This window comes from Lissotriton vulgaris, chromosome 5 (genome assembly GCF_964263255.1).
Source record: "Lissotriton vulgaris chromosome 5, aLisVul1.2, whole genome shotgun sequence".
Classification (NCBI taxonomy): domain Eukaryota; kingdom Metazoa; phylum Chordata; class Amphibia; order Caudata; family Salamandridae; genus Lissotriton; species Lissotriton vulgaris.
Genome location: NC_141693.1, coordinates 107,435,696 through 107,463,659, shown reverse-complemented (window position 1 = coordinate 107,463,659; position 27,964 = coordinate 107,435,696). Strand labels below are relative to the sequence as shown.

General features: G+C 48.0%; 1 protein-coding gene across 2 annotated transcripts in view; it reads left to right on the top strand.

Moving 5' to 3' along the window:
- CAMSAP1 (calmodulin regulated spectrin associated protein 1) overlaps positions 1-27,964 on the top strand; it is a 542,816-nt gene that overhangs the window by 410,304 nt on the left and 104,548 nt on the right. For both annotated transcript variants that reach the window (XM_086921001.1, XM_086921000.1), the window contains one exon: positions 7,844-8,024. In XM_086921001.1, the coding sequence (XP_086777127.1) occupies positions 7,844-8,024 (181 nt within the window). The remainder of the gene's footprint in view (positions 1-7,843; positions 8,025-27,964) is intronic.

The window sequence follows — 27,964 nt, the reverse complement described above, 5'->3', positions numbered from 1 at the left end:
GGCAGGGATGTCCAATTCAGAGTCCTTCTGTTTGGACTGCGTTCAGCACCCCATGTGTTTACAAAGGTCCTAGCACCGGTGGCCGCACACCTTCGTCTGGAAGGAATTCAAATATTCCCATACTTAGATGACTGCCTTATCAAGGCGATTTATTTTCAGACAACAAACACACATATTCAGAGAGGTCTTTCACTGTTCCAATCTCTGGGCTTCTCCATAAACTTCGAAAAATCTGATTCCATAGCAGAGAAAAACCTTTTTGGAAGCTGCATTGGACACTCAGCTGACTCAGGCCTTCGTCTCAAAAGAAAGACAACACAAGATCTACAAGCTGGCTCGCTTATTGCTATCAAAAAGGTGCGTTTCAGTCCGACTGTACTAGTCTTCCCTAGGGATGAATTCTTCCTGCATCTCTTAAATACCCCACTGCCGTTTCAGAATTAGATCATTGCAAGAAGAGCTCAACCTTCAATGGTTGCAGATTTCAGGTCGTTCGACGATATCGTTCACATCACTCACATCACTTGGCTAGGTGTCAACTGAAAGAGGTTCAGTTGACACCTAGCCAAGCTGAATGACCTAAATAAGGACATACATTTTTACCTCCATAGTGGGGAGGGGGATTTCAGTATGACCCTCACTGATGCACGCTTGGGCTCAACCATGTTCTTGGCCTCTGGTTTACCGCAAAGTTACATGTTGTCATAAACAAGCTCCAGCTTACCCCCATTTTGTAAGTCTTCCTCAAGCCTTGAGAGTTTGGTGGTACAGGCGTCTAACAGTAAAGTGAACCCTAACGCCTTTCCAACTACTCGCGAGATGGCATCCCAATGTATGGCAGCCTTGGGCAACAGATGTTTTCGTTGGCCATCCTCAACTTTAGGTCGGTCATCGCAAGATTCCTCTCCGGACGCTCCACCGATGCAGTCTGGGACATGGCTGGTGAGTTTTTACTGGTGGTTCCAAAAGACTTACGGGATTCCTTGGCCCAAACTATTCAGAATGGCTGGGATGTGGTTACGTTTGTCACCCAGTCCGGCCTAGACACAACTGATTGTCTAGGACGAGCTACTGGGAAAAGTGTTTTACTCCAGCGTCATGGAGGGATAAGATCTTCGGGCTTTTCATGGGTCATCCTGGCATCCCTAATATACATGGCCTTTGATGGATCCCACGTGTTCGGCAAAAAGTAGACTCCGTTCTGGATAGTTTTAAAGAGAGCAGAGTCATGGGGTGCTCTTTAGACCTTTCGGCACAAATACAGCAATCTCCCCCAACAGTTTCTCCCTTTTCGGGGATATGCCATTTATTTATTTATTTATTTATTTGCTTATTTGCTTATATAGCGCAGGAATTCGACCCCCGAAGGGATATCTCCGTGCTTGTGTTCTTACCAGAGGCCAAGACCAAATCATGAATAGTGCAGGGTTTAAGCTGTCGAAAACAGGCATTGGCAGCATCAGGCCTTGACAACTGCTCAACAGACCTTCAACCCTTTAGAGATTGTGGCTGTGGCCCCAACAGATAACGACTAGGCCATCATGGGCAGGCTTCTCTGTGGTGACTGCTGCATCACTACTCTGTTCGACAGGCCATCTGGGAGAGTTGGAGATCAGAGGACTCTGAAAACTCTGGTTTCTGGCTGAGAGACACCTCCAAATCAATTTGCTGGAGTTGCAGGCAATTCGCTTGACATTCAAGGCATTCCTGCAAACCAATAAAGGGAGGCTGGTATAAGTTTTCATGGACTACGTCATCACCATGTGTTATTGCAACAGAAAGGGCCGAGAGGTCCTGAGTACTGTGTCAGGAGGCTCTGTGCCTCAAACTGGGAGGGTCATTGGGACATCTCCCTGGTTGCACCTACCTAGTGGGATCTTTGAGTGCCAAGGGAGATGATCTCAACCTAGCAGAAAACAAGTGGCAGCACCTTCAGGCTGTGCAGGGCGTCTTCCAGCAATTGGGAGAGCCCTGGCTCGATTTCTTCGCCAAGAATGTGCAGTGTTGATAATTTTCCGCATTGGAGCTCCCAACAAGGCTCTCTCTCGGAAACTCGGTTTGCCTATAGTGGAGCCCACGATTCCTGTATGCCTTCCCCCTGTTACCTCACCTGCCCTGAGTTCTGAAGATTAGGCACGATTCGGCCAAAGTCATCCTATTTGCTCGGTATGGTACCCATCATTTCTGGGCAGAAGCATCCGTCCTCCGATCAGTCTGTCACTTGGGGATGATCTTGTGTCACAGCAGCTGAACAGGGCTCTGGCTGCCGTGTCTACACAACCTACACCTCAGTGTGTGTAGAATGAACGGTGGTAGTTGATCTCTTTTGAAGTCAATGATGTAAACTTGGCAGCCATGCGCTCTGCCACCAAATCAGTGTATGGGGGGCAGTCGACCAGTTGCAAGCCAAACTCGTGGATGTCTTGTTGTTAGTTTTATCTTTAGCCCAGCAAGGACCTGCATTGTGCAGTATTTACAGATTACTTGCTGGTCGTCGCTGCCTTTTTGCATTTGCTGGAGCATACGTTCCTTGTTCTAATCACCTGTTGTGATGTGATTTCTTAAAGGGTTGCATTATATGTTTCTGTCAAACCCTTTGTGATGCCACAGTGGAAGTTAAATTTGGTTCGCACTAGCGTAATGTGTACCCCTTTCAAGCTAATGCACAGTTGTCTATTATGCCTCCTGATTTTGAAACTGGTCTTTCTGGTTCTGGTAACATCAGTGCGTCACATGAGTGAGCTTCAGGCCCTCTCAGTCCTGGCGATTTATATCTCCTTTTTACCAAATTAATTGGTGTTAAGATCATGGGCTGCATTTGTGCCAAAGATAATGATGCCTTTTCATATCAGATAAGCTGTCTCTTTTCCAACTTTCTTTTTCTCCTCATTCGAAAGAGTAGAGACTCGCTTGGACCCCAAAAAAACACTGAGCTTTTACATCGATCATACTAAAGAGCATCGGGTGGCCGGTCAGCTTTTTGTGGGGCTCTCTGGAGCAAAAAAGGGCAAGTCAGTCCAGAAGATGACAATGAGGAATAGACCTCTATATTAAAATCTGCTATACATTTGTTAATAAGCAGTCTCCAGATTCTCTGATAGCTCCTTCCAGTAGAGTTAAGGCTGCTACCACTGTGTTGGCACACAGAGTACCTTTCCTGGACATCTGCCAGGCAGCCAAAAGGGCATCAGTGTACACTTTCACCAAGCACTTTTGCCTCAACAGTTGATTCTGTTGAGATGGGCATTTTGCTTGTTCCTTACAGCAGGAGTTTTTGATCTGAGCCATTCCATAGCCCCACCACCTTGGGAAATACTGCTTTGGTATCTATTCACAAGGTGAGCAATCTGCTTTTAGAAGTATCCATCAGCAAACACAACAAAAAAGTCTCAGTTTAGGAACCTACACACATGTCCTTCAGATCTGCTGATGGGCTCTGCATAAGGGCAAGAACAAGCTTCCAAAAGAAATTGACATCAGCACACATAGGTGATGCTTATATGCAGCTGTGTTCATCACTTCTGGAGTCGAACGAAGTTGTTGCAAATCCACATGGTGCTACGTAACAAGAGCACAGAAGTACTGCCTTTTGAGTTTCCAGATTTAGTCCGGAGCCTAGGGGTATACACAAGATCTGCACTTAGAGTATACATTAGAAAGAGTTTCATCGAAGATAAGTAACCTGTTCGTCAGCCAGCGGAGTGAAATTGTCTTTAAACCTTCAAGATGATTTACCGGTCTGTAGGTTTCTCCCTCCAAGTGCAGCTATAGTCTATTCCTGTGGCTGCGGTTGGATTAGCAGTCTTTCAGAATGTGCCCAGAATGAGTATATGTTTATATTTAACTTAAGCAAGGAAACAGCTAGTCAGGAACTACAAGTGGCGGAAAATGCACTGGTTCTCCTTGGTGGATGACTGTCTCATCAATTGATTGTTTAAGGCAGGTGGCAGCTCACGCTGCACCAAACATTTTTCAGCACCGCACTCCGCTCCTATGAATATCGCACATTGTTTGGCCGCATTCTGAACTGAACACAGGTGGGACCACTTAGCCCAGAATCCCTCACACCTCAGAGCGCCTGAGAAGAAGACTTTGTGAGAATGGGGGGGCGCCATTATGAGAAGGGGGGGGCGCTATTACCCCTTTCGCCGCGGGGGTAATTCCCCCGTGGTGCGGGCAGGCGAGGGGGGGGGGGGGCACGGCACAGCGTAGCTGTCCTCATGACGAGCTGGGCTCGTCACAACCCTGCCCACTGATTGATTCTCACGCACAGGCGGGTAATCAATCGGGCGTGGGTAGCTCGTCATGAGCACAGCTCCACTGGGCCTCATGACGAGCTGAGCTCGTCATAAGCAGGGAAGGGGTTAAGCACGATGCAGCTTCCCACACCTTGCCTGGACGTGGCCTGTCTGCGCCCAGATGAGGCTGGGCTCGGCCACCCCCTCTAAGGTCTGATTGGGTATCCATTCTGTGTGAGTTTTGTTTTTACTTCTGTTGTATGTAACTTTTGCAGATTATATTGCGTATCATGGCCAAGAGGAAGTAATCCACAACTGTTTACCAACTTAAGACACATGCTCAAAAGATACTATCACAAACTATCTCTCTGACACGTTGCACATTTTGAACTCTGAGATATAAAGTGTGCAAAGGAGAATAACGATGTGGCAATGCACCTACCAATCCCCAAATGAAGTTCACCTGGTGCAGGGGCCCTTTTTCTACCGATCAGACATGAGAGCGGGAGGTCCTAGATTTCTCAAAAATGTGAGCCCTTGTATTTGTATTTAATTTATTTATAGAGCGCTAACAATCATCCTGAGTAGGATATCACGGCGCTAAAGTTGGATGCTGAGAGGTACGATAACCACACTGAGTGATGATTTATTCTGATTTAGGGAAGAGTAGTGTCTTTAGTTGTTTCCTAAAAGACAGAAGGTCATCTGTCAGTCTAAGACTGGGAGGAAGTTCATTCCACTTAGTAGCCGCCAGATGCGAGAAGGCTCGCTCTCAAATCTGTTTGATTGCCGATGGTGACTATATAATCAGCATTGCTCCTCACCCCCATAGTTTGATTAATATCGTTCCTCCCTTCAAAAAAGTAAAGAGAACGTTCTCGACAACAACGTATACAAGGGAATATTTCATGTGAAGTTGGAAATAACAAGGTTCCCAGCTAGACTACAAACTATTCTTGTAAAAAATATAACCTATGACTGTACTTCTCACCCTGCTGTGAGACATACACACTTAGGTATGCCGAAAGATTTTGTGAAACAGTTGTTAATGGAGGTTATGTCCAAGTCAACTGATATGGAATTTTGTTTTAAACAATCTTAACAAGTTCAGTTGATTCAGTGGGTCTTAATAGGGGCCCCATAATACATGTGTCTCCTGATTCAAGCTGCTGGCATAAGCAAAACTTACAACCTCTAAAGAGTATTGCTAAGGGAGGAGGAATCCAAATGTGTCAAATAGTGGTTAATCATCCTAAAAAAGGAATTATGTGGACTGCCAAAACATAACCCTGAGTCAACTCTGTTAAATGACAAATAGTTTACACATCTAGCCCCTGAAGCAACCCCATATGTCTTAGTCCTCAAAGGTGTTCCATCTCTTCCCCTCACCCCCGTCAAATTGAGTCTGATTATTCATTGAGAAATAAAGTGATACATTGGTTGCCAAAAAGGGTGAGCAATGTCCATGGAATATTTAGCGGAAAAAATCATGTTATGAATGGCGTCATGGATAGAGTCTTGAGGAAATGATGCAAAGGGGGACTGTATTATCATTAACTCTAGGGATCCTGTTTACCTGAGACATGTTTTTAAAATGGGAAGTCGCCATCCATACCCTAATACCAGATATGTAGCTGTTCTACTAGGATTTTTTTCACACAACCGAGAGGATTTGGAGAGGGGTGGCGCTTCTGAACAATCTTACTTTAGGGGCATGAGCCCAAAAATATAGTATTCCAACTTGTGACGAACAGGATTTACTCTTGCACATCTGGCAATTTCAGATATATCTTCTAATTCTTTTCATGAAATATATATTTCTGAGATCCTGAGTTCACCAGCTACTGTCTGCAAAAGAGCAGGGTTTTGTTCCCTAATCCCGAGCATTGAGGCTAAAACTTAGAAGCGCTAAGTGAGGGAGAAAATGTTAGACACAATAATCCGAGAGGTCCGCATTAATAGTACAGCAACCCAGAACTGCATACATATTTTAAAATGGTATTTTGCAGGAATAGTGAACAAACTGAAATGAAGATAATGAGCAAGATGTCTTTCTACGAGGGGACCGGTTTGCATGTAGGGTGAATGATATACATTTGGCTTTAAGGAAGATCCTCTCAACCAAGGTAGTGGATCCGGATGGGTTCTTGCTAACAAACGTTCTAAACCGGTTTGTTCCCACAAACTTGGTTTGAGTGCATTATAGAGACCATTTTTAAAAAGCTACCACCCAATCTCCCTGTTAGACTCCTCTGTTAAGATACTGGGAAGGGTAATACTAGAGAAATCGGAAGATTGGGCAGATACTTAATTTGGATTCAGAAAAAGCCTAAGAACTGAAGAGCAGTTTTTACATTTAGAATTGAGAATTGGTAAATATACTAATGCCAAAATGGGCTTTCTCTACTTGTCCTTCATGGACTTGCGCATTGCTTTTGACTGTGTCCCTTTACAGAACCTGCAACTTCATGGGATTTATGGATGTGGATGACTCTGTTGCTGTTCTGCTAAGCCAATTATACCAACATGCCATTGCTTGAGTAAGTTCTGGTCCAAATGAGGAATGTTCAGAGCCCATTGAGATCAAGCAAACAGTCAGACAGTGCTGCGTTTTGTCCCCCTCGTCTTTACATTATTGGCTTGGAAAGAGCTTTTCTTCAAACTAATGCAGATATGCCCAAGATTTGTTCATGTAAAGTGCCAGCTCTACCGTATGTGGACGGTATTGTTCTTTTTGCCAGAACACGTTTGGGCTTACCGAAGTTGCTGGATCCCTTCATCCTCTACATGGAAGATTTGCATTTGAAAGTTAATATTACTAAAACTTTTATTATGGCGTGTGTGTGTGAAGGAAATCACGAAACCCTGTAAATGTGTGATAAATGGTGCAATAATACCTAAAGTTGATACGTTTTCCTGTTTGGTGAGCTGTATGGTCGCCTAGGAAAATAGAGGCACCTTAACATCCAAAAAGAGCCAGCCATGAGAAAGAATGTTGAAGGTGTAGTTTGATTTGCAACTAAATTGGGTAATAAATCAATTAAAGAAAGGTGCATGTTTTACTCAAGTAAATGCACCTGAGCAGCAGCAAATTGTGATTGTTATATTTGACTATACGGATTATCATAGCCTACAAATGATTGAGAATAGCCTAGCTAATAGACTGATATCCGTTCCTAAAAGCACAGCTACAATTGTTCTAAAGAAATTGGCTCTCCCGTATCTGGAGGATACTATTAAAATACACCCTCTACTCCTCTGTCTTAAAACGGAAACTGAGTTAAACGGGGCATTGACTACAGATTGCCCTTTCTGACAGGCTAACTTAGCCTTTCATTATTTCGAGGTTGGTAAATAGTGCCATTAAATGAGCTGAGGATGACTTGTATTGCAGCACATAGATGTGACAAAAAGTACAACATTAAAGGAAGCATGAAAAACATGATTCAGCCCAGTTAAAATAAGTCACGTCATTATACTAAAGACATTGTAATTATTTTCTGCTTTTTAATTTGTTCCATGCAATGACATAACCTCCTATTATATACATTGTTGTTGCTAATTTGAGTAACATTTACCTAAATTGTTACCTAATAATTTTACAGCTAAGACAGTGTTGCATCAAAAAAGCAGTCGGCCTCCGATCCCCATCTCAAATGCCACTAAGAGAAGTTTCATGGCCAGCCCTGCAGGTACATCTCTTCCAGAAGTTGCACAGTCCCCTGTTCATGTTGCGCCAGAAGCTTGCAGCAAGTATTACCTGCACCCCGAAGAATCTGATGCTGTGTAAGTTAATCCGGCTTTCTGCCCTAAATCTTTTTCAGTTATGCTTGATTTTGTGTGAATTTCTTAAACCCTCATATCTAGAGTGTTTTTCTAAACTTTAAAGAATGCTGTTTAAAATGTTTTATATTTTCAGTGTGTCCATTTTTTTCAAGTTTGGTATATCTCTTATCAATTTCGACTTTATTCAAAGGAACTTTTAGCATCTGGCTACTGACAGCTTTGGCTGTCTTTGCGACTACTAATATCATCACTACAGGGATGCTGCCTATTGCAGATGGTTATATACTGCAAGTAGTTCCTGCAGTTTTTTTCTATTTTCCCCTCCGTCCCTGCTTTTGTGTATCACATGAATAGTGAAGGATAGACTTGTTGCCTTTACCAGGGTTTGTTTACTGTTGTAAGTACTAGTCTGAGTGTGTAATTGTGTTTGTGCGCACGCCAGAGGTTGTCTCTTTTAGAATAGCCACTACAGACAAATCTTACTTTACAGTAATATCACCAAACTTTTTAGCTAGTTGGTACTGTTTATTACACTAGCTCCAGTGCGGATACTCTTAAACAGCATTTGATTCATTTAACTTGCAAAACAATATATTAAAGTTAAGATCCTATGTCCACCACTTGTCCGGAGGAATTTACATAGGTCCTAAGGCAGGAGGCCTTCTAATACTGATTTGGATGGGATTAGGAGTTTCTGCATTGTAGGATTCTCACTGATGGTCCTAAACCTAGAATAGTTCCGCCTGCGTGCAGGGACCCCAAGACATATAAACACATATGTATATATCTGCTGACATCTGTGGTAGACACCCCAGAGTTGAACAGTTTGTTGGCATCTCCATAAGTCTTTGACAGGCCAGCTTTAAATGCATATTTCTGCAGGAACAGAATTGTAAATAATAACATTAACCACATTGCAGCACTTAAGGGTAGAAATGTGCTATTTAGTCCAGCAACTTAAAAAAAGTGCTCTGTGATGAAAATACTAATGGAAATGCTGCTATCGGGTCAAAAGTTCACCATTTGTCCTCAGCAAACACTGTAGCTTTAAGGAAGCCAGCAGCTTAAACCAAGCATTCACTGTACTGCCAGTTTGCCACAACCTTTTTTTTTTCAGCTCATGCTGACTGGACACATAAGAGCTCTTCAACCTATTTTTTTCTGAGAATTCATTCATGTCTTTTCAAGACTGCAAGAAATTCCCTGTGTTTAAACGTTTTTGATGAATTTTCTTCTCTTCATTATGCCTTCACTTCTTGTGTCCTTCCTGTGGGGAAAAGAAGGCTGCTTCTAATCCCCATTAACTATGGCTGGTCTGCCTCTGTCCTTATTGTCAAAAAATGGCACAAATGGCACTTAAGGACATAGAAGGAATATACCTGAGAAGCAAACTAGAACAATGGAGAGCAGAAGAGGAAATGACGAAATGGAAGAAAAGACACAGGGCTTACTCGAATGTGCCAAGTCCCTCTCTTAAAAAGGACACCCAGAGAGATAGATCCAGGGAGAGAAAACACCGGATTCATCACCACCATTGCACCATTGCTCCAGATGCTCATGTTGAGAGCAGTGGTCGATGTCTGCGTGTTTGCTGTCAAGAATCTCTGCATTTCTGTCTTTATCGACGACAACCCAGGTACTGTTCCCCAAATTCATGGTACCTATTTTATTGACAACCACTCAGTCAATGTCAACACCACCTCCTTCGTGAGCAACAGTTAAAACGCTGTCAACAGGGCTAGTCATGACATCATTACATCACTGACCTTCAACAATGACTTTTCCTAGACGTTGGCACTTAACAGCAATGCTCTTCATGGTGTCCATGACACCAGAGTCAACCTAAGATCCACATCGATGATCAGCGTAGAAACACTCTATGGTCTCCATTCACGCACTGTCCTCAGCTCATTCTGATGCAGTCATTTCTTTGGGTGAACCTATTGTACCACTAAGACCAAGAGTTTCCATTCCTGAAGAAGACCATTATAACAGCCTACACAGCTGCGTACTCTTCTGCTGTTTCAACAATGCCTGAGTTACTGGTGCCACAAGAAGTTCCAATAGTATCAAGACTATCGGACCCACCAACACCTCGTTCATCATGTACTCCAGACAGTAAACACGGTCCTCCCCACCATGTACATCAAGAGAATATACACCGGACTCATCATACACACCTATGTTGCCTCCGGCCTCTCCATTAAGGTCATCCCCTAGTAGATTACATTCTTTCTATTCAGGATGTCCTTGTCAGAGGTACAGTAACCTACGAATAGAGGTGCCCCATTCGACTGTATGAGTTATAATGAAAAAATTAGAACCCCAAGCCTCTCTAAACCGATACTTCTACTGGGTACAAGCTTCACAGAGTTTGCGGAACAGAAATGTTTAACTCCAGCAACTTTAAAATCGTCTGTTCCATGTCTCCTCAAGAAATACAAGCCAGCCCCATAAGATCCTGTATTCCTGCACCAGGAACCAAATCCGGACTCTTATAGTCACTACGGGATGTAAGAAGCATCCATTGGCATTGGCATTTGTACTTCCAGAGAGAGAAAGCAAGAAGATGGATGCTGTGGGAAGGGAGGTCTATGGTGCAGTAGCCCTCAAATCGGCAAGTGACTCTGCGGTCAGGGTGTAACTTCAGGGGGGGTGTTTATGGTGTTATGTCGTGTGTCCCCCCCCCCCCGCCAATAAATGTATCCTGTAGTAAATAGTTGTGTACAGGTGCTTAGTCGGGTATGGTGAGGTGTTTGTCAGATTTCACTTGGGATTTTATGTACACATGCAGACAAAAACACGCACGCACACTTTTGTCTCTGTTAATTTATAAAATATTGAGTTATAAGTAGCCCTCACAAGCCACACTCCTCTCCCTTCCTTCTGCTCCTTAAGGCCCCCTTTCTGCTTTGCTACTCGTATAATCTTTTTTATCCCGTGTGATTGCTGGGAAATCTGAAGCTCACCTCCCCCCCACCCCCCCCACCCCCAGTCTTACTGACCAAGCTACACCCCTGTCTGCTCTTCTTGGCAGGTAAGACAAACCACTATGGGAATCCTTGCTCACTTTCGTGGACTATCTACCAAGAGATAGAAGACAACACTTCAAGTTTTACATGAGGGCTAATTTGTCTCTAACCAGGTCATAAGTGCAGCCATCGACACAGCAGACTTAGCAGTGACTACTTTCTGCCATGGCATAGCTGTAAGGTGAGCATCATGGCTGCGTCTAACATCACTGAAGCCAGCTGCAGAATTAAAAATAATGAAAGTACTGTTATCGGATAGAGGCTTTACAGCCGCAGATTCCTTGCCTTAGAGCTATCCCCAGGTGTCTGACTGAATCTGGAAATTTTTCTTGAGCAGTACTGTGCACTTTTTAGCTCCGTGTGGCATCATCCGCGCCGAGAGGGACATGCGCGGTGCGTATTTAGGCGCCACTTAAGCTCAAAGGTCTTTTCTTTCCGCGCCAGTTAGCTCAAATCCGGGAAGAGCTACCCCTAGTCAATTTTTTACTACTTTTTTCAGTGTTTTGAGGTTTGTCCTCCTGGTGTGGCAAGTTATGTCATTCAAGAAAGCTGGCTTCAAGCCCTACTGCGCCTGTTCCTACTCAATGCCGGTGATGGACCCACACTTTGTATGCCTCTGGTTCCTCGAGGCCAACCACAACCCGAAGGCCTGCAATGATTACTTCGACATGCACATAAAGGCCTTGAGGGAGCAATCCCTCAAGCTCCTGGCAGCTTGACATGCGATGCTGCGATGATCCCGTGAGCGATCACTTAGTCCAAGGAGTTTGTTGCATTCAAAGTAGTTGGGTCATTCGGGTAAGTTCTGACACTAGAAAAACAAGTAATTGAAGCATGCTTTGACTTCTATCGGTCGACGAGATGAGTGGGCATCCTGCGAGGCCTGGTTCTGTGGTTGAGCCTGCGCATGTGCTGGCTTAAAGCTTCCCTGAGTTTCTGGGAGCCGGAGTTATGCCCGGCCAGTTGAACACCTCATATTTGGGTGGCTAGCTCCCTTCAGTGTACCTTTTGGGCCATACTGGATCCTTGCTGCCAACTCCGAGGCAGTCAGAACCCATGTTTCCTCCTCCTTCCTTCATTAGGTCTCAGAGGTACCTTGATGTGGTCCTGATGTGTGCTCTGTTTGAGCCCTTATTCAACTGTCCTCTCAGGCTTCTTACCATCAAGACCGCCTTCCTGGTGGCGATATCTGCCTCAAGGGTCAGTGAGCTTCAGGCCTTATTGTCCAAGCCTCCTTACGTGAACATCTACCCAAACAAACTGGTGCTTCGTAAGAGGGCTTTCGTTTTTCTGAAAGTGGTCACCCCATTTCACGTAGGCCAAACCATCACTCTGACTACTTTTTTTTTTTAATTCTTTTTGTTGAACATAAAAACAAGCTTTAGATCATCATCAATTACATGTTAGCAGTACAGGATAAACATTGCTACAGGCCTCCCCGAACATGGCGAATATCTTTGATACTTACTAGCTGGTATTATCCGTACAATCTATGGATATAGGAACATCTCATCCCTTGGCAATAGCTAGCGCACCCTCCTGTGGCATTGCCCACTGGCTTCTATATTGCACCCATGCCCCCTCTTTTCACCTTTACGTGAGCAGCCCCAACTCTGGTATATCACCCGTTCCACACCCTGGCACCAATCCAAATCTTTTTTCCAGGCTTCCAGTGTGGGGGTCGTCGCTGCGCTCCATGCCTGAGCGATGTTTCTCTTGGCCAACCCTGCCTGCCAAGGCCAACCAGGTTTTAGCCCATTGCGGCCAGGTCGTATCTCCAGTGACTCCCAGGATATGCCACCTCGGTTCTAGTGGGACACACTGTTCCACCACCTCTGCCATCACTCTGGTTATACCCTCTCAGTATCTTTGGATTTGGGGGCAGGACCACAAGATGTGAAAGAAGGACCCAGACTTACCACATCCCCTAACACACTCATCAGTCGTACTTTTACCCATGCGTACATGAACCATTTAAGAGGCATATGATCTGTGAAGAATGCGGAGCTGGACAAGCCTAAAGTGTGCCTGAATGGCTATTTCTCTAGGGCTCTATAAAGCTTTGGCCCAGTCATCATCCTCGAGTAGGCCCACGTCCGACTCCCAGGCCTTTCGTGGAGTGCCTAAGTAGTCTAGGGAGTTATTCACGAGCTTCTTATACGTGAGAGATATGGCTTTGTCGATCATGGGATCTAGAAGAGGGCGGTCCTCGAGTGGCGAATACTCCGGTATCAGAGTGCCCTCCTTTAAATGACGTTTGAAGTGCGTGTCTAAGTTGTCTGTATCGGAGAACTCTCCCCCCCCCCATTTGCATTTGGAACTCCTCCCTCAAGGTGTCAAAATCTATCATTATTCCTCTCTTCCAAACATCCCCCAATAAATCGATCCCGATAAGGCTCCATCTCCGAAAGCCCTTAAGTCGTGTCAGTTCGCCCAAACAGTCCCCATCCCATAAAGGGGTCTGTTCTGTGAGCTTAGCTTCCCACCCGGTCACTTTGTTCACCTGGTGCCATACTTTGATAACTGTGCGGGCGTGTACCGGAAGGAGTGGATTACTTCTTTGTCTCCGCTACAGCTCCGCCCAATAGTTTCCATTGATCATTGCTAGCCGGTCCACTCTGTACGCTGGTTCCTCCACTGGGGAAAAGGCTGAACCATTAATGTTAACGAGTTGGGAAGCCCAGTAATATTGACTGTTAGGTGCGTCCAAGCCCCCATCATATATTCCTCGCTGGAGTTTCTTAAGCGCAATGCTGGTGCTGCCACCCCCTCTCCCCCCACACACTGTAACGTACGCTATTTGGATTCAACAGAGCGGAAGAATGTCTCCAATATCTGAAATGGTGTGTTTTGAACCACAAACAGCAGTCGATGGAGGGCCATCATTTTGAGAGAACTGCTCTGCCCGCCAGGGACACACGTAGTCTTCTCCAATGAGTAGTATCATCCCCAAGACTATCTAGTTGTTGCTGTATATTTAAGCGCATGAACTCATTCTCCGAGTGTGTTATCCATATGCCCAAATATTTAAACATCTGTCCTCACCAGCTCAGAGCACACAGATGTCAAGGGAGGAAGCTACTCCGCTAACGAAAACACTAGGGATTTGTCCTAATTAACAGAGTATCCAGAGTATGTTCTGAATGACTGTATGATGTGGATAAGCCGGTGGAATTTTTGTCGTGGTCTGTGGGCATACAGTAGGACTTCGTCAACATATAGCGATATGCGCTTTTCTCACCTTCCCCCGAGATAGATTCCTCTGACCAATGGATCCCTCAGTATCCATACCGCTAACGATTTCAGTACTAACGCGAACAGCATTGGTGACAGCGGCAGCCCTGCCTCGTGCCCCGATGCAGCCTAATGGCTCAGGATATATTCCCATTGACTCGAACTCGCGTCATTGGGATGGCGTATAAGAGGCGTATCCATTGTTGTTGATTCTATCTAGGACAGTGAACAAGTACGTCCATTCGATGCTGTCAAATGCCATCTTGGCGTCGAGTGACAATAGGGCAGCAGGCGCATCCCGGTTGCTTTGTGTAATCTGCATAATGCAGTAAAGGCATTGTAAGTTAAGCCTGGTACTCCTATGTGGCATAAAGCCGAATTGTTCTCGGTGAATGAGGGATTACATAACCGAGCTCAATCGAGTTGCAATAACCTTGGCTTCAAAGTTTAAAAGAGAGATAGGTCTGTAGGAGCTACAGAGGTCATGAGGTTTACCTTTTTTCAGGATGATTACAATGGTCGCCATCTTCATATCCTCGAGGAGTAGCCCTTCGTCCCTTGCACCAAGAACATATTAAGCATATGCAGCACTAATTTACTCACCACACACTTGTACATTTCAGTGGGGAGTTCATTTGGGCCTCCCGCTTTCCTGGATTGCAAGTCGCGTATGCAAAAAGAACAATTGATGGACAGAATGCAGAATAATGTCATACATTCACCCTAGTACAGAGATCTGGGCCTAAATCCATTGTTTTTTTGCTCACCATGCCATTTCAGTTTAGACCCAGCCATATGCAAATCAGTCTTGACCCTGCGCCCAATGGGCAGAGTCCAGCCCGAACTGCCAGGCCAGGTCCTCCCTGGCCTGGAAACAAGCATCCTAGGGACTGGTTTCGGGCTTTCAGCCCTCATCATCCAGGATAACTGAACTCGAGTGGCGTGGAGAGCACGGGACCCACGTCTTGGCATACCCGTCCCACTCTAGTTGACAAATGCAGAAAGAACGATTGATGGCAAGAATGCAGAACAATGTCATACATTCACCCCAGTACAGAGATCTGGGCCTAAGTCCATCTTTTTTTTGCTTACCATGCCATTCCAGTGTGGTCCCAGCCCTATGCAAATAACGTATGTCATTTCCTACTTCCTCTACGGTAAAGTCCGACGGCACTCTGTCCTCGTTCTCGAGTGCCTGCAAAGCCATATCTTTGAGTAACTCATAGGACTCTGCCTACCCTCGTGGTCTGTGATTGATATTTATTCCCATAATAGTCAGCAAAGATATCCGCGAATTCTGTGCCCGTACCACCCTTTGAGCCGTGCTCAGTTCTGATTGCAGAGACCCAGTTACGACTCCTGTCCTTATTTTTGAGCCAGGCGATTAGTTTGTAAGCCTTGTCTCCCAAGGCGTAGACCTTTCTCTGTGTGGCTAGCGCATGTGTACGAGCAGTGTTTTCCTCTAGATCTTTAAGCTCTTTTTGCTTGAGCTTGAATAAGTGTTTACCACCGGTTTCCCCTCCAGGTTTGGTGCCCATTGTCATCTCAAGAGCCAATATCTCACGCTCCAAAGCTTCACATTGAGCGCGTTTATCTTTGTGCTTGGCGCCACTTGTCGCCTGCACAAAATCCCTGGCCACCACCTTATACGCCTCCCAGAGGATACAATCGGAACATACCGAGCCCACATTCTCGGCAAAGTACTGATCAGTACTCTCTTAAAACATGTCCCTAAATTCCTGGTCTCTACACAGGAAGGGGTCTAGCCTCGGTGGGAGAGACCAATTTTGCCTAGGTCCACACAGCTGAACCTCTACTGGCTAATGATCCAATAGTCTGTGTGCCTTATGGTACCCCCCCCTCCCGAAAAGTCCCCCGATACGTGTGTGTGTGTGAAAATATAATCAAGACGGGATCCTCTGCCGTGGGCTGCGGAGATGTGCGTGAAGTGTCTCAGGGTGGGGTTGTGGCACCACCAAAGATCCATCAATCCCATAGCTCCTGCTATGGGATAGATTTATGGGTTCTCTGGTCCAGGGGGAGGGGGAGGCTGCATCCCTATCCACGTCAGGGTGCATGGTATCTTTCAGGTCCCCCTCCAAATTCAGGGTCCCATGTGATCTTGCGATGGCAAGTGCATCGCACAGGTCTTGTGAAGGTGGGATGTCATTGGAGCTGGGGTGGGAGGGTTCCTTCACGATGTTGAAGAGCTCTTTGCTGTTGTGTGCATTGTTGTCTAGGCGGTCTTTGAAGGAGGCCCTTTTGGCGGCTCTGATGAGCTGATGGTGTCTGCGGGTGGCGTTCTTGTGGGCTGTGTAGCTGTCCGCTGTTCGCTCGCGGTGCCAGTTCTTCTCAAGCTTTCGGCAGGTTTTCTTGGAGGACGTGAGATCTTCAGTGAACCAGCTGGCTTTCTTGCTGGTATGACGGTTGGAGGGTTTCTTGACCGGAGCGAGGGTGTTGGCTCAGTCGAACCACTGTCTGAGGTTGCAGGCGGCGGTGGCGGTATCTGGGTCGGTTGGGTTGACGGGGGCTACGGGCGAGGGTGGTGGTTAGCTGGTCTTCGATGACTTTGCTCCAGCAGCGGCGAGGGATCTGTTGGGTGCGGTGGTGCATGGTGGGTTTCTGGAAGATGAAGTGGATGCAGTAATGGTCGATCCAGTGGGGTTCAGTGGTGTGGTGGAAGGAAACGTGGGCGCTTGCGGAGAAGTTGGGGTCAAGCGTGTGGCCGGCGGAGTGGGTGGGTGTTGTGACGAGTTGTCTGAGTCTGAGGTTGGCGAGGTTGTCGATCAGGGTGGTGGAGTTAGTGTTGTTGTTGTTCTTGAGGTGGAAGTTCAGGTCCCTGAGGAGGATGTAGTCCAGAGGCGAGGGCGTGTGTGCTGATGACGTCGGCGATAAAGTCACTGAACTGTGGTCGGGGTCCGGGGGACCTGTAGATGAGAGTTCCTCTGAGGATGGTGTTGAGATCGGTGTGGATCTGGAAGTGCAGGTGTTCGGCAGTGCTAAGGGGGTTGCCTGTGTTGGTCGAGACTCGGAAAGTGTTCCTATGGACGATGGCGATTCCTCTTCCTACTCCATTGGTGCAGTCCCGGGGGGTGATCTTGTAGCCTTCCGGGATGGCTTTGGCGATGTCGGGTGCCGAGGAGGGGTTCAGCCAGGTCTCCGTCAGGAAGGGGACGTCTGGGGAGGTTGAGTCAAGATGGTCCCAGAGTTCAACTGCGTGTTTGCGGGCGGAGCGGGTGTCGAGGAGAAGGTAGTTGGGATCTATCCCGGTCAGTGGGTTGGGGGGCCGGATGCTGGTGCAGCTGCATTTCCGGCAGGAGAAGGGGCCTTGGGTGCGCTTCGCCAGGCAGCAGGTGCGTGATCGTCCGGCGTTGAGTGCGTGGAGGCTGCTGGAGTCCTAGCGGAGACGGGCATGGTGGTGTTCGCGGGGGCCAGGGGTTCTGGCGCTGGGTGCGGTCCAGGCGCAGACGGGCTTGCCTTAGACAAGGGGAAGGGGCAGAGGCAGGGAGGCAGGAGTGGCTGGAGCGGGGGTCGGAGCCGCAGGGTCAGCAGCAGCGGGAAATGAGTGCGCAAAGGGCAGACAAGTGGGGAAAAAGAAGAATAACATAATAAGCACCACAAGTACAGTTAAGTAAATTCAGGCACCAGAGGCTAAGCAGCAAAGGTAGTGGGGTTACCAGGAGGCAGCTGGGCGGGCCTGGCATGTGGTGCGGGTAGCTGACTCGAACCCTGCACAGCTGGTGGCAGAGCAGCTGGGGAGAGTCCTGGTGAGGCGGAACTGCTGGGGGGAGTGCTGGCCTTGGCCCGGAGCAGAGCTAAAGTGGGTGCTACTGCATTTGCTAGCGGAGTTCCGGTCCTGGACATCAGCCAGTTGGCAACCTGGGCTTCCTTGCACACGTTTACCAAACATTACTGGCTGCACAGTTGGGTCTGTCTGTATGGATGGACATTTTGCCCGTTTGATACTGCTGGACTTCCTTATGTTACAGTGGTCCAGAGACTTACATCCGGGTAGGTATTGCTTGGGTGTCTATTCTAAGGTAAGGACTCTGCGGTTAGAAGTCTCTATCAGACGGACAAGTTACTTACCTTCGGTAACGCCTTATCTGGTAGAGACTCCATCTTACCGACCCACCCATCCTTCCTGCTCTGCAAACTGATTTCTCAGGACCAGGCTTTCCCCTTTTAGTGCCCTAGTTTTACACACCAGTGGTCAGTCTCTTTTGTGGCTCTGCGCATCTGGCGTGGATAGTTGCGGACGTCACTAACTTTTCGCATTCTGGGGTGGTGCTTATATAGGCACCATGCATGTCACTTTCGGTGCGGACCACACCAAGTGGAGCTGAACGACACCACCTATGTGCGTTCAGGAGGTGCTGCTCAAGTTCCGGATCCAGTCTGACGCCTGAGGATAATTCAATGGCAAGGTATCTGCAGCTAGATAGTCTGCCAGATAAGGCGTTACTGAAGGCAAGTAACTTGTTACTCCGGCCCTGTACTCTTTGGGCCTCATGCTGACGGAGAAATGGAAAGGATGTTGACCTAGAGGAAGAGAAGCATTTTTTATCATCCACAGTTCTGACATAGAGACACCAGACCATGTCAGCGGCAGAGGTTTCTCTCCCCTAGTGGTCCCACTACTTCAGATCCAGAGGCAGCAAATGCATCATCACCTCCGCCAATATCCTCAGAGACCTATCTGTAGCAGAAAATAGCAACAGCACCACTCCTATAGAAATTCCACTCCAGGAAAATCACAATCCCACAACAAAAATAAACAGTGAGCAGAACACTCCATCTACTCTGCTTGCCACTCAGGTGGGAGGGAGTGTATAAAAAAACCTGAAAAATTGGAAGGGGATTACAACCAACAAATGCGTCTTAATGATCATCTAGAGAGGCTACTACATCCCAGTACAAGTCTCCACTACCTACAGATCCACTGAAAAAAACACCACCACTTCAGCTACTTCATCTTCGGCCAGAAAGAACAATACTCCAAACAAAAGCAATAGAACTGATTCCTCTATCACACAAAAAGAATGGTATCTATTCAAGATATTTTTGCTGCTCAAGAAAGGCCCTAAGCAAGAATCCAGACCCATTCTACATCTGTAGCAAGACAAAAACACATTAAAAAAACGAGAAATTCAGTATGCTAGCACTGCATCAGAACTATCCACATATCATTTTAAGGCTGTGGATATTCAGGATGCAGATTTTCACATTCCAGTAGAGAAAAAGCATAGGAAATTTCTCTCCTTCCTTTTTGGCAGAACTCACTAGCAATACAATGTACTCCAGTTAAACCTCAAATTAGCACCAACAATCTAGTTCTCCAAGTGCAAGACAGTAGTCTCTGCATACCTGTGCAAAAACATTTTCAACAACTCATACTTGGACATTTGCTGATACAAGCTCATACTGCATGTCTGGTACGAAAGAATTTTGACTTAACTTTTGCATTGTTAGACTGACTAGGTATTTGTGTGAATCTTGAAAAACCAACCACTTCTCCAGTTAAAGTTCTGGATTACGTAGGAACACCTCTCAGTACCATCACTGGAGAAGGTCTTCCTCTGGAGAACAGAGTGTATACTGTTTCTCAGAAATTTCACTGTTTACTACATGCAACAATGATACAAGTTTCCTTTCTCCTGGGCTCCATGGCCTGTTAGCTTGCATTTTCCCAATTCCTAGTGCATGCCTCGACATGAGACCACTACAGCAATGCTTGGAAAACCAATGATCACAACATCACGGTGATCAGGAAGACCGGATAACTTTGACTCAACAAGCTGAACAGTACCTTCAGTGATGGCTCAACAAGCAGAATATACTCAAAGGAGTTCCATTCATGAAGTTCTTCCTATTGCATCCATTGGATGAGGAGCATGTATTAATGATCTTACAATACTAGGTCAGTGGTCTCACAAACATCAACTATACCACATCAATGTATTCTAGTTCAGAGCATTTTATTTAGCTCTCTGAGCATTCCTTCCAGCTCTATGCACAGAGTTCTTGTACAGATGGACAATACAACCACCATGTACTATTTAATTAAACAGGAAGGAAGAAGATCAAGACCTCCATCATTAGAAGTGCAGGCAATTCAGCATTGGACTTCAGTGAATTGCAAGTCCTGACTGTGGAGAGGAGCCTTTAACTCAGCTCCACTAAGCATGGTGTGTGCTAAGGACAAATCCTCATTTTCTGCCTAATTTACTCTCCCCAATCCATGTTAATCAAACTATTGACTTAAAAAGTTTCTTTCCACAACCTGTGAGATTCAGAAAGATCATTACACACATTACATGTAAACAGACCAATTTGGAGGACAAAGCATATTTTTGTTGCATTTGTTAAGCCTCACTTGGGAAATCCTATTTCTTAGCTGGGCCTTGCACGACGCACCCAAGCTAAGTGCATCCAAATGTGTGGTGTTGCAGCCAAGTGTGCTCTACATACTGCAGATATGGCACACAAAAATGGAGCCGCTATCTCTTTCCTGTGAAACATTGTCAGCCCTGCCAAGTACCACGCATCAGCCGTTAGACTAACACATTTCAGCGTGGTGGTCCGCATCACCGCACTGAAATGCAAAGTCATACATTATAATGCCTTCTCAGCTGTCAAAGCGGGAGCGCTGCTAATGCACCATTAGCACCATTTCTGACTGAAATTCAGCTGGAGTGGCAGTGCGCAGTTAGGCATCCTTGGCGCCTTGCTCAGCTGCTCGCAGCTCTAGCTGCTGCTACAATGTAACTCTGATAATTCATTGCCTATTCACCCGATACCGTGTGTCACAGCATTACTGTTACAAATGACGTCATAGTCCATGCCCAATGGCTACTACCGAGACGGTGTGGTCAGGACATGAGTTATCAGATACACACAGCGGTCGGTCCTGCCTCCCCCAGCAGGAGTGTGCGGCAGTTGAAGTTTATGAGAATACTTTTTGGCTACTGCTGGCTGCAATTACAGCAGGGCATCTGAGTTTGCACAGTGCAGCTGTAGCCCAGAGCTCACCAGACCTGAGAATGAATGTATCATGTCTGGCAATGCAGCCGAGTTTGAGTCTGTCCAAGTCATTGCGGCTACCTGAGGCATGTTTACAGAATTGCAGCTTGTCGCCTCGGCTCTCTGCAAAGAAGCAAGTGCCAGGAGTGAGTTTACGATCCTAGTTGCTTATGCTGCTAATGCTTAATATAATTTGCTTTTGCATGCAGTGTCGGTCCTCTAAGTAACAAGAAAGAGGCGGGACTAAGTTCTATGCTCCAGCACGGAACTTACGCTCACAAGCCTCAGCCAAAGCAGCCACCACACGGATCAAGCTATCCAGGATGGGCGGACGTGCTTTTTCACACATTGCTGCCAAATGTTGGAATGATCTGCCCATCAACCTCCGACTCACGGACTCCTACCCCATCTTTAAGAAAAACCGAAAAACTGCATTATTCCCCATATCAGAATAATCAATAAGCCCGGGTAATTGCCCATGGTTGTACTGCTCAATATTGCAGCGCCGTGATATCCTGGTAGGATGAATGTTGCGCTTTACAAGTACACATAACAATAACAACAATAACAATAACTAGGAGCTAGGTGTGTTCCAGTTCCCGTGCTCCCTATGTTCATCTCAATTGCTTTATCAAAAAAAGAGGGACCCTTGGAAACCCAAAGGACTAGGGTTCATGTACTCATCCCCTCCCACTGAGTGGTGAATGTGCCATACAATGAGATGAGTGGATGTTAAGGAATTGTTTTGTACTCAGAGGACAGCCTTGATATAGTTCGTACATGAACCCTAGTCCTTTGGGTTTCCAAGCCTTGATATAGTTCGTTCATCTCAATTCTAACAAAGGGTAACTGTTCCAAGTCTGGGCGCAATAGTTATCCACATCAAAGAGAAAGATAAAAGAAGTGGGAACAAGAGAAACCTAGGTCCAAACCCCACAGACTAGAGGCAAGCGCAAGTCTTGTCTCTTGACGCCCTCACACATCCACACATGCTTCTTCATCGGGCATTGCTCCTCGTCGGCCCAGCGCTGCAATGCCCTACGGGTCCCCCGAAGGGTCACTTTAGCGGAGATATTTTTATTGGTACTGCTGTATGATGAGTGAGGGTGTAAGATATATGGTTCTGAAAGAAGGGTGAGTTAGTGAATGATAAAAATAGCTAAGGGATACCAGAGAGAATTTAGTTGAGTACATAAGTTCACTAGCCAGGTTAAAAAACCCGTAGGTCGTGTGTTACTGGTAGGGCATAATGTGCCTCCGGAACTTTCGGTCAACGTGTTTTGCGCGTCTAAATGGTGAGAACGATCCCTGGCGCTTATTCAGGACCAAATGAAGTGAGTAAAAAAGAACTAGAACCCTAATAAGAAAGAACGGTCCACCCTTGTGTAAAACTACAAGGTGGCTACAGCTCTATTTAATGGCTGCTCCTTTTGCAAGCTAGGAGTGAATAGAGAGAAACAAGCATTTACAATGCAACGGTCACGCCTTTGCAAAAGTTAGAGCTATTGGCATTGTAAATGACAATTTTTTTTATGTATGTGTTTGTTTTGAAAACAGATAAATAAATGGCATTGTCATTTATAATGCCAATAGCTTAATCTCTTGCAAATGTGAGACCTATTGCATTTGCAACCACACACACACACACACACACACACACACACACACACACACACACACACACACACACACACACACACACACACACACACACACACACACACACACACAGAGCCACACACACATAGATGTGGTGGATGTGGATCTGGTGGATGTGGTGGTGTTGGATGTGGTGGCGGTGGATGATGTGGTGGTGGATGTGGATGTGGTGGATATGGTGGCGGTGGATGTGGCGGTGGATGTGGCGGTGGATGTGGCGGTGGATGTGGCTGTGGCGGTGGATGTGGCGGTGGATGTGGCGGTGCATGTGGCAGTGGTGGATGTGGCGGTGGTGGTGGATGTGGCGGTGGATGTGGCGGTGGATGTGGCGGTGGATGTGGCGGTGGATGTGGCGGTGGATGTGGCGGTGGATGTGGCGGTGGATGTGGCGGTGGATGTGGTGGTGGATGTGTGGTGGATGTGGTGGTGGTGGTGGTGGTGGTGCATGTGGAGGTGGCTGTGGATGTGGCGGTGGCTGTGGATGTGGCGGTGGATGTGGATGTGGTGGTGGATGTGGTGGTGGATGTGGTGGTGGTGGTGGTGGTGGTGGTGGTGGTGGATGCGGTGGACGTGGTGGTGGTGGAAATGGTGGTGGTGGATGTGGTGGTGGTGGATGTAGTGGATGTGATGGTGGTGGATGTGGCGGTGGTAGTGGTGGTGGATGTGGTAGTGGTAGTGGTGGTGGATGTGGTAGTGGTAGTGGTGGTGGATGTGGTAGTGGTAGTGGTAGTGGTGGTGGATGTGGTAGTGGTAGTGGTGGTGGATGTGGTAGTGGTAGTGGTGGTGGATGTGGTAGTGGTAGTGGTGGTGGATGTGGTAGTGGTGGTGGATGTGGTGGTGGTGGTGGTTGGGGATGCGGTGGTGGTGGATGTGGTGGTGGTGGGGGATGCGGTGGTGGTGGGTCCGTACCATTCTCTTCCTGTCACTCTCCTTTGTAGTTACAGATATGTATAAACAGTGTTATATTCATCTGTATCTGGACCTATATAGACCCGTTCGTGTGTGGAGCGCATGTATCCGGTACATATGCTTTCACACGAATTGAGACGCATGGATACAGACACAAAGATGAACGCGCCGGTGAGAGTGTACATCTATCTGGCTTAGACATTGGAATCTGAAAGTACTCATGTGGCTGTAAGTGTGTGATGTGTGTGGAGATCGACTGGATGTGTGCGGCAGAGAGGGAGTGTGTGTGTAATAGACTAGGCCTGTTTGTGTTTGCGACCCACCTTGTGTTTATGCACGTGTTTGGGCGCACAGGCATGCGTGTGTGCATCTGAACGCGTGAGTATGCCTGTCTGCCTCTTGCATAAACTCGCGCAAACACCCACCCCCAGAGGGTTTTGCTATCTCCACAGACGCACGGGCCTTATCTCCCGGGCCACTGCCACCGGGTTGCTCCTGTGCCCGGCCCAGGGGTCGGCTCCCCGGCTCAGCCTCTGCTTCACAAGCCGGAGGGCAGAGGGCCCGGCCCGGACTTGTGCCGGGAATGTAAACATGCCTCTGTTTACAAGGCGCAATCACGTACTTCAGCGAGGAGGGCTGTGGAAATGTTTACATCTGTTTCCTCTCGGTTTTCCATGGTGCTGAACGTGTCGCTGTGCGGCCACTTCAGAGCGCATCCTCTGCAGGAAGCCTCTCTGCGTGCCTGTGCACGGTGGTAGCCCAGAAGGCGCAAGGATTGAGTGGAGGCCCCGAAATAGGACGGGTGGTATAGCTGTAGGAACCCAGAGGCCCCGAAATAGGACGGGTGGTATAGCTGTGGGCACTCAGGGGCCCCGAAATATAACGGGTGGTATATCTGTGGGCACCCCACTGCCGCCCATGGGTTCCATGCAGGTGGGTGGACATAGCTAACAAACAGGGCCCAGCGTTGGTCTTGTGATCCTGTACGTGTGTTATAAACACGGTCTCAGCACTCGGCATTGCAAAATGAAATGTCATCCATATAACTTTCTTCATGTGTTCTGTATTTTAGACACCTGAGAAATAGCTGCTAACACCCCGGGTATTCATTCACAGATTTAAAAAAAATTGAAATAGAGCAATGGCACATAGCAAATGACCTTTTAATGATGGATCGCGGTAGGCGTAGTGGGTGGGGAGGGGGGCCATATGATCATTTGATGGATTCCACAGCCGTCCATGCTAGATAAGCCCCCCCCCCCCCCCCCCTCCCCTCCTCCATGTCATCTTTCCAGGAACGGACCTCGGGGATCGGCCGGGCTTCTCGTGCGCAGCAGGGAGCCGCTCAGCATTTTGTCTCCGACTTTTGGTGTAATGTAGGAGCTTGTGAAGGTTTCATTGTGAAGATGGGTTGACATGCAAAGAGTTTAAGTGTCGGGGATCGGACTCCGAGTACGTTTGTTCGGCATGAGCAGAGTACGTAAACATTTTTTTTTTTAATGTAGGAGCTACATCTTGAAAGTATTGGTGGGTGACACACTAAGGGTCCGCTGACTTTTCTTTGAGAGATGCCACCCATTAGCCACGTGCGGAAGGCGCACACAATTGTGCACGAGGGGCAGGCTCCATCTGGTGTGTCGGAGGAGTTGCATATATCCTGTGTATTCCGTCCTACGCACACAATTGGGCTGACACTTGTGCTCGGTGGGGCGGTGCCTGACATCTGCCCGCTGTGACGGCCAGCTGTGATTTTTAGGAAATATGCGATAACGGGATTTGAATAAAACCAGTGTTTGAGCAGGAAGCGGCGGACAGTTTACAGCAGACGCGCAATCCACATCTCACAGACACTAAACACGAGCCGTGAGTGTTGTGTGCTGTGCGCACCCATCACTAGTGGGTCAAGGCAGTCTCTGCGCGGTGTGACCTGCGCAGACGAATTCAAATGTAACTTCTAGCAGGATTCCTTTATTTCGAGATCAGACCTGTTCGTGTTACCCGGTGCTGCTTGTTGAAAAGCACAGGGCGATTCTTGCTTTACAGTTCCCTTCAGTGCAACTAAGAACGTGGAAACTGAAACTTGCTTTCGTTTTTATTGGTTTGTTTATTTTGGGCGGCGATGCATCTGATTCCGCTTCTTTAATTTTTGGGGGAGACACGGCTGGAGGCAATACATATTCAGTTGTCTGTCGGTTTATCCTGATTTTTGGAATTGATATACAATGCCCCGTGTTGCAGTCTCAATGTAGGTTAGATGCGCAGCTGCTATTTGTTGGGGATACTGCAGTACACACAATGGTTTAATGTCACGGACGTGTGTGCTCCGTGGGCAGCTGTGTAAATGCATGTGTGGGGTAGCGCGTGAGTCTGCGTCTGCGTGTGGGATGTGTACGCATGTGTAGAACTGTGACTCGGCGTGGATGCGACGTTCAGGCACCAAACACTCTTTGTATATGGCTGCGTGAGTGAAAGTACACACATACACCTCTCGAGCAGGCCGGAGGCTGCACACACCACAGAAAGAACAGTGGGTGTGTGTGTTCTAGGAAACAAGGATTCAACCGCTATTGCTGTTAATCGGATGAATACCATTGTTTGTGTCTACCCGTTTGCGTTCGGTCGTTTATCTCAATCTGAAAGAGACACGTTAGTGATAGATTCCTTACCTTAGAATATCCCCAGGCGTCAGACTGGATCCGGAAATTTTTGCGTAGCAATACCCCTGCGCGCTGGTAGGCGTCGTCTGCGGCTCCGCGTCCGTCGTCGGCGTCGGGAGCGCTGGGATGACGTCATCGGAGTATATAGACGGCGCCCATGCGCGCTGACGTCAGTTCTTCTTTTTTCCGCGCCAGCTAGCGCAGATCTGGAAGAAGCTCTACCCCCAGTCACTTTTTGACTGAAAACTTTTTTGATCTTTTTGATCCTCTAGTTAGTCGATTCTCGACTATCGGTGCCAGGGATGCCCGGGTTCAAGCCTTGCTCGAAGTGCGGCCGACTCATGTCGGTCACGGACCCCCATCGCCGGTGCCTGAAGTGCTTAGGCCTCGACCACGACGATCGAACCTGCTCCGACTGCCGGGCCCTGACGTCGAAGGCTAGGCGGGAGCGGTCCCGCAAGCGTCTCGAGCTGAGGCAGTCGGCCCCGCGCCGCTCCAGGTCCCGGTCCCACGGGAGGTCGAGGGACAGGTCGCGAGGTCGGAGTCATCGACGTTCCGGGAGTGGACACCGATCGTCTGGTTCCAAGTCCTCAGGTAAGAGGCATGAGAGGTCGGAGCGACACCATCGGTCCTCCGACCCGCCCCGTCGCTCGCTCGATGCGACCGGGGATTCGGGCGACACCGCCCACGCGGCTCCGCGGGAGTCGCAAGCGTCGCCGCCTGCCCCACACCTTCGAGTCCCTGGGCACGGCACGGCGCGTCGCAGGAGGAGGTCGAGAGGTACCTCATGGCCATGAGGGCCCTCCCTCCTCAGTCGGTTCCCGTGGCGCCTTCGGGCCGATCGGCTCCGTCTGGAGGTCCTTCCGGGTCGGGCGCTTCGGCCCCGACGACGTCGGGTGCTTCGGCCCCGGCGCCGCTGGCGACTTCGGTCCCGGCGCCGCACGACCTCGCTGGATCCGGCTCCGGATCCGGGACCCCGCCGGTCGACCCTACGACCTCGCCGGCGCCGTCCCTTCAGGTGTCGTCCCCGGCAGCCGATGTGGTTGCCGCCCCCAATGCTTCCTACGGTCCTGCTCAGGTGTCGGAGGGGCGCCGCTGGGCGCCGATTCCGTCGGCCTTCGGAGAGTTCTATCTCCACGAGGAGGCCCTGGCTGTTCATCCTGGTCTCCAGGAGCCGGGTGACGAGGAGCAATGGGAGGGGTCCGAGGACCCTCTGGCACGTGATTGCCAGTCTCATCAGGACTGGACATATGAGCTTGGGGAGGCCAGTGGTATTGACACCTCGCCAGACACTGGATTTACGTCGCCCCCGACTGTGGCTTCGGAGGCGGGTTCTGCTTACAGTGTAGTGTTGACGAAGGCAGCTAAGGCCCTAAACCTTGAGCTACCCGTCGCGGCCGTGAGGACTAATCTCCTCACTGAGGTA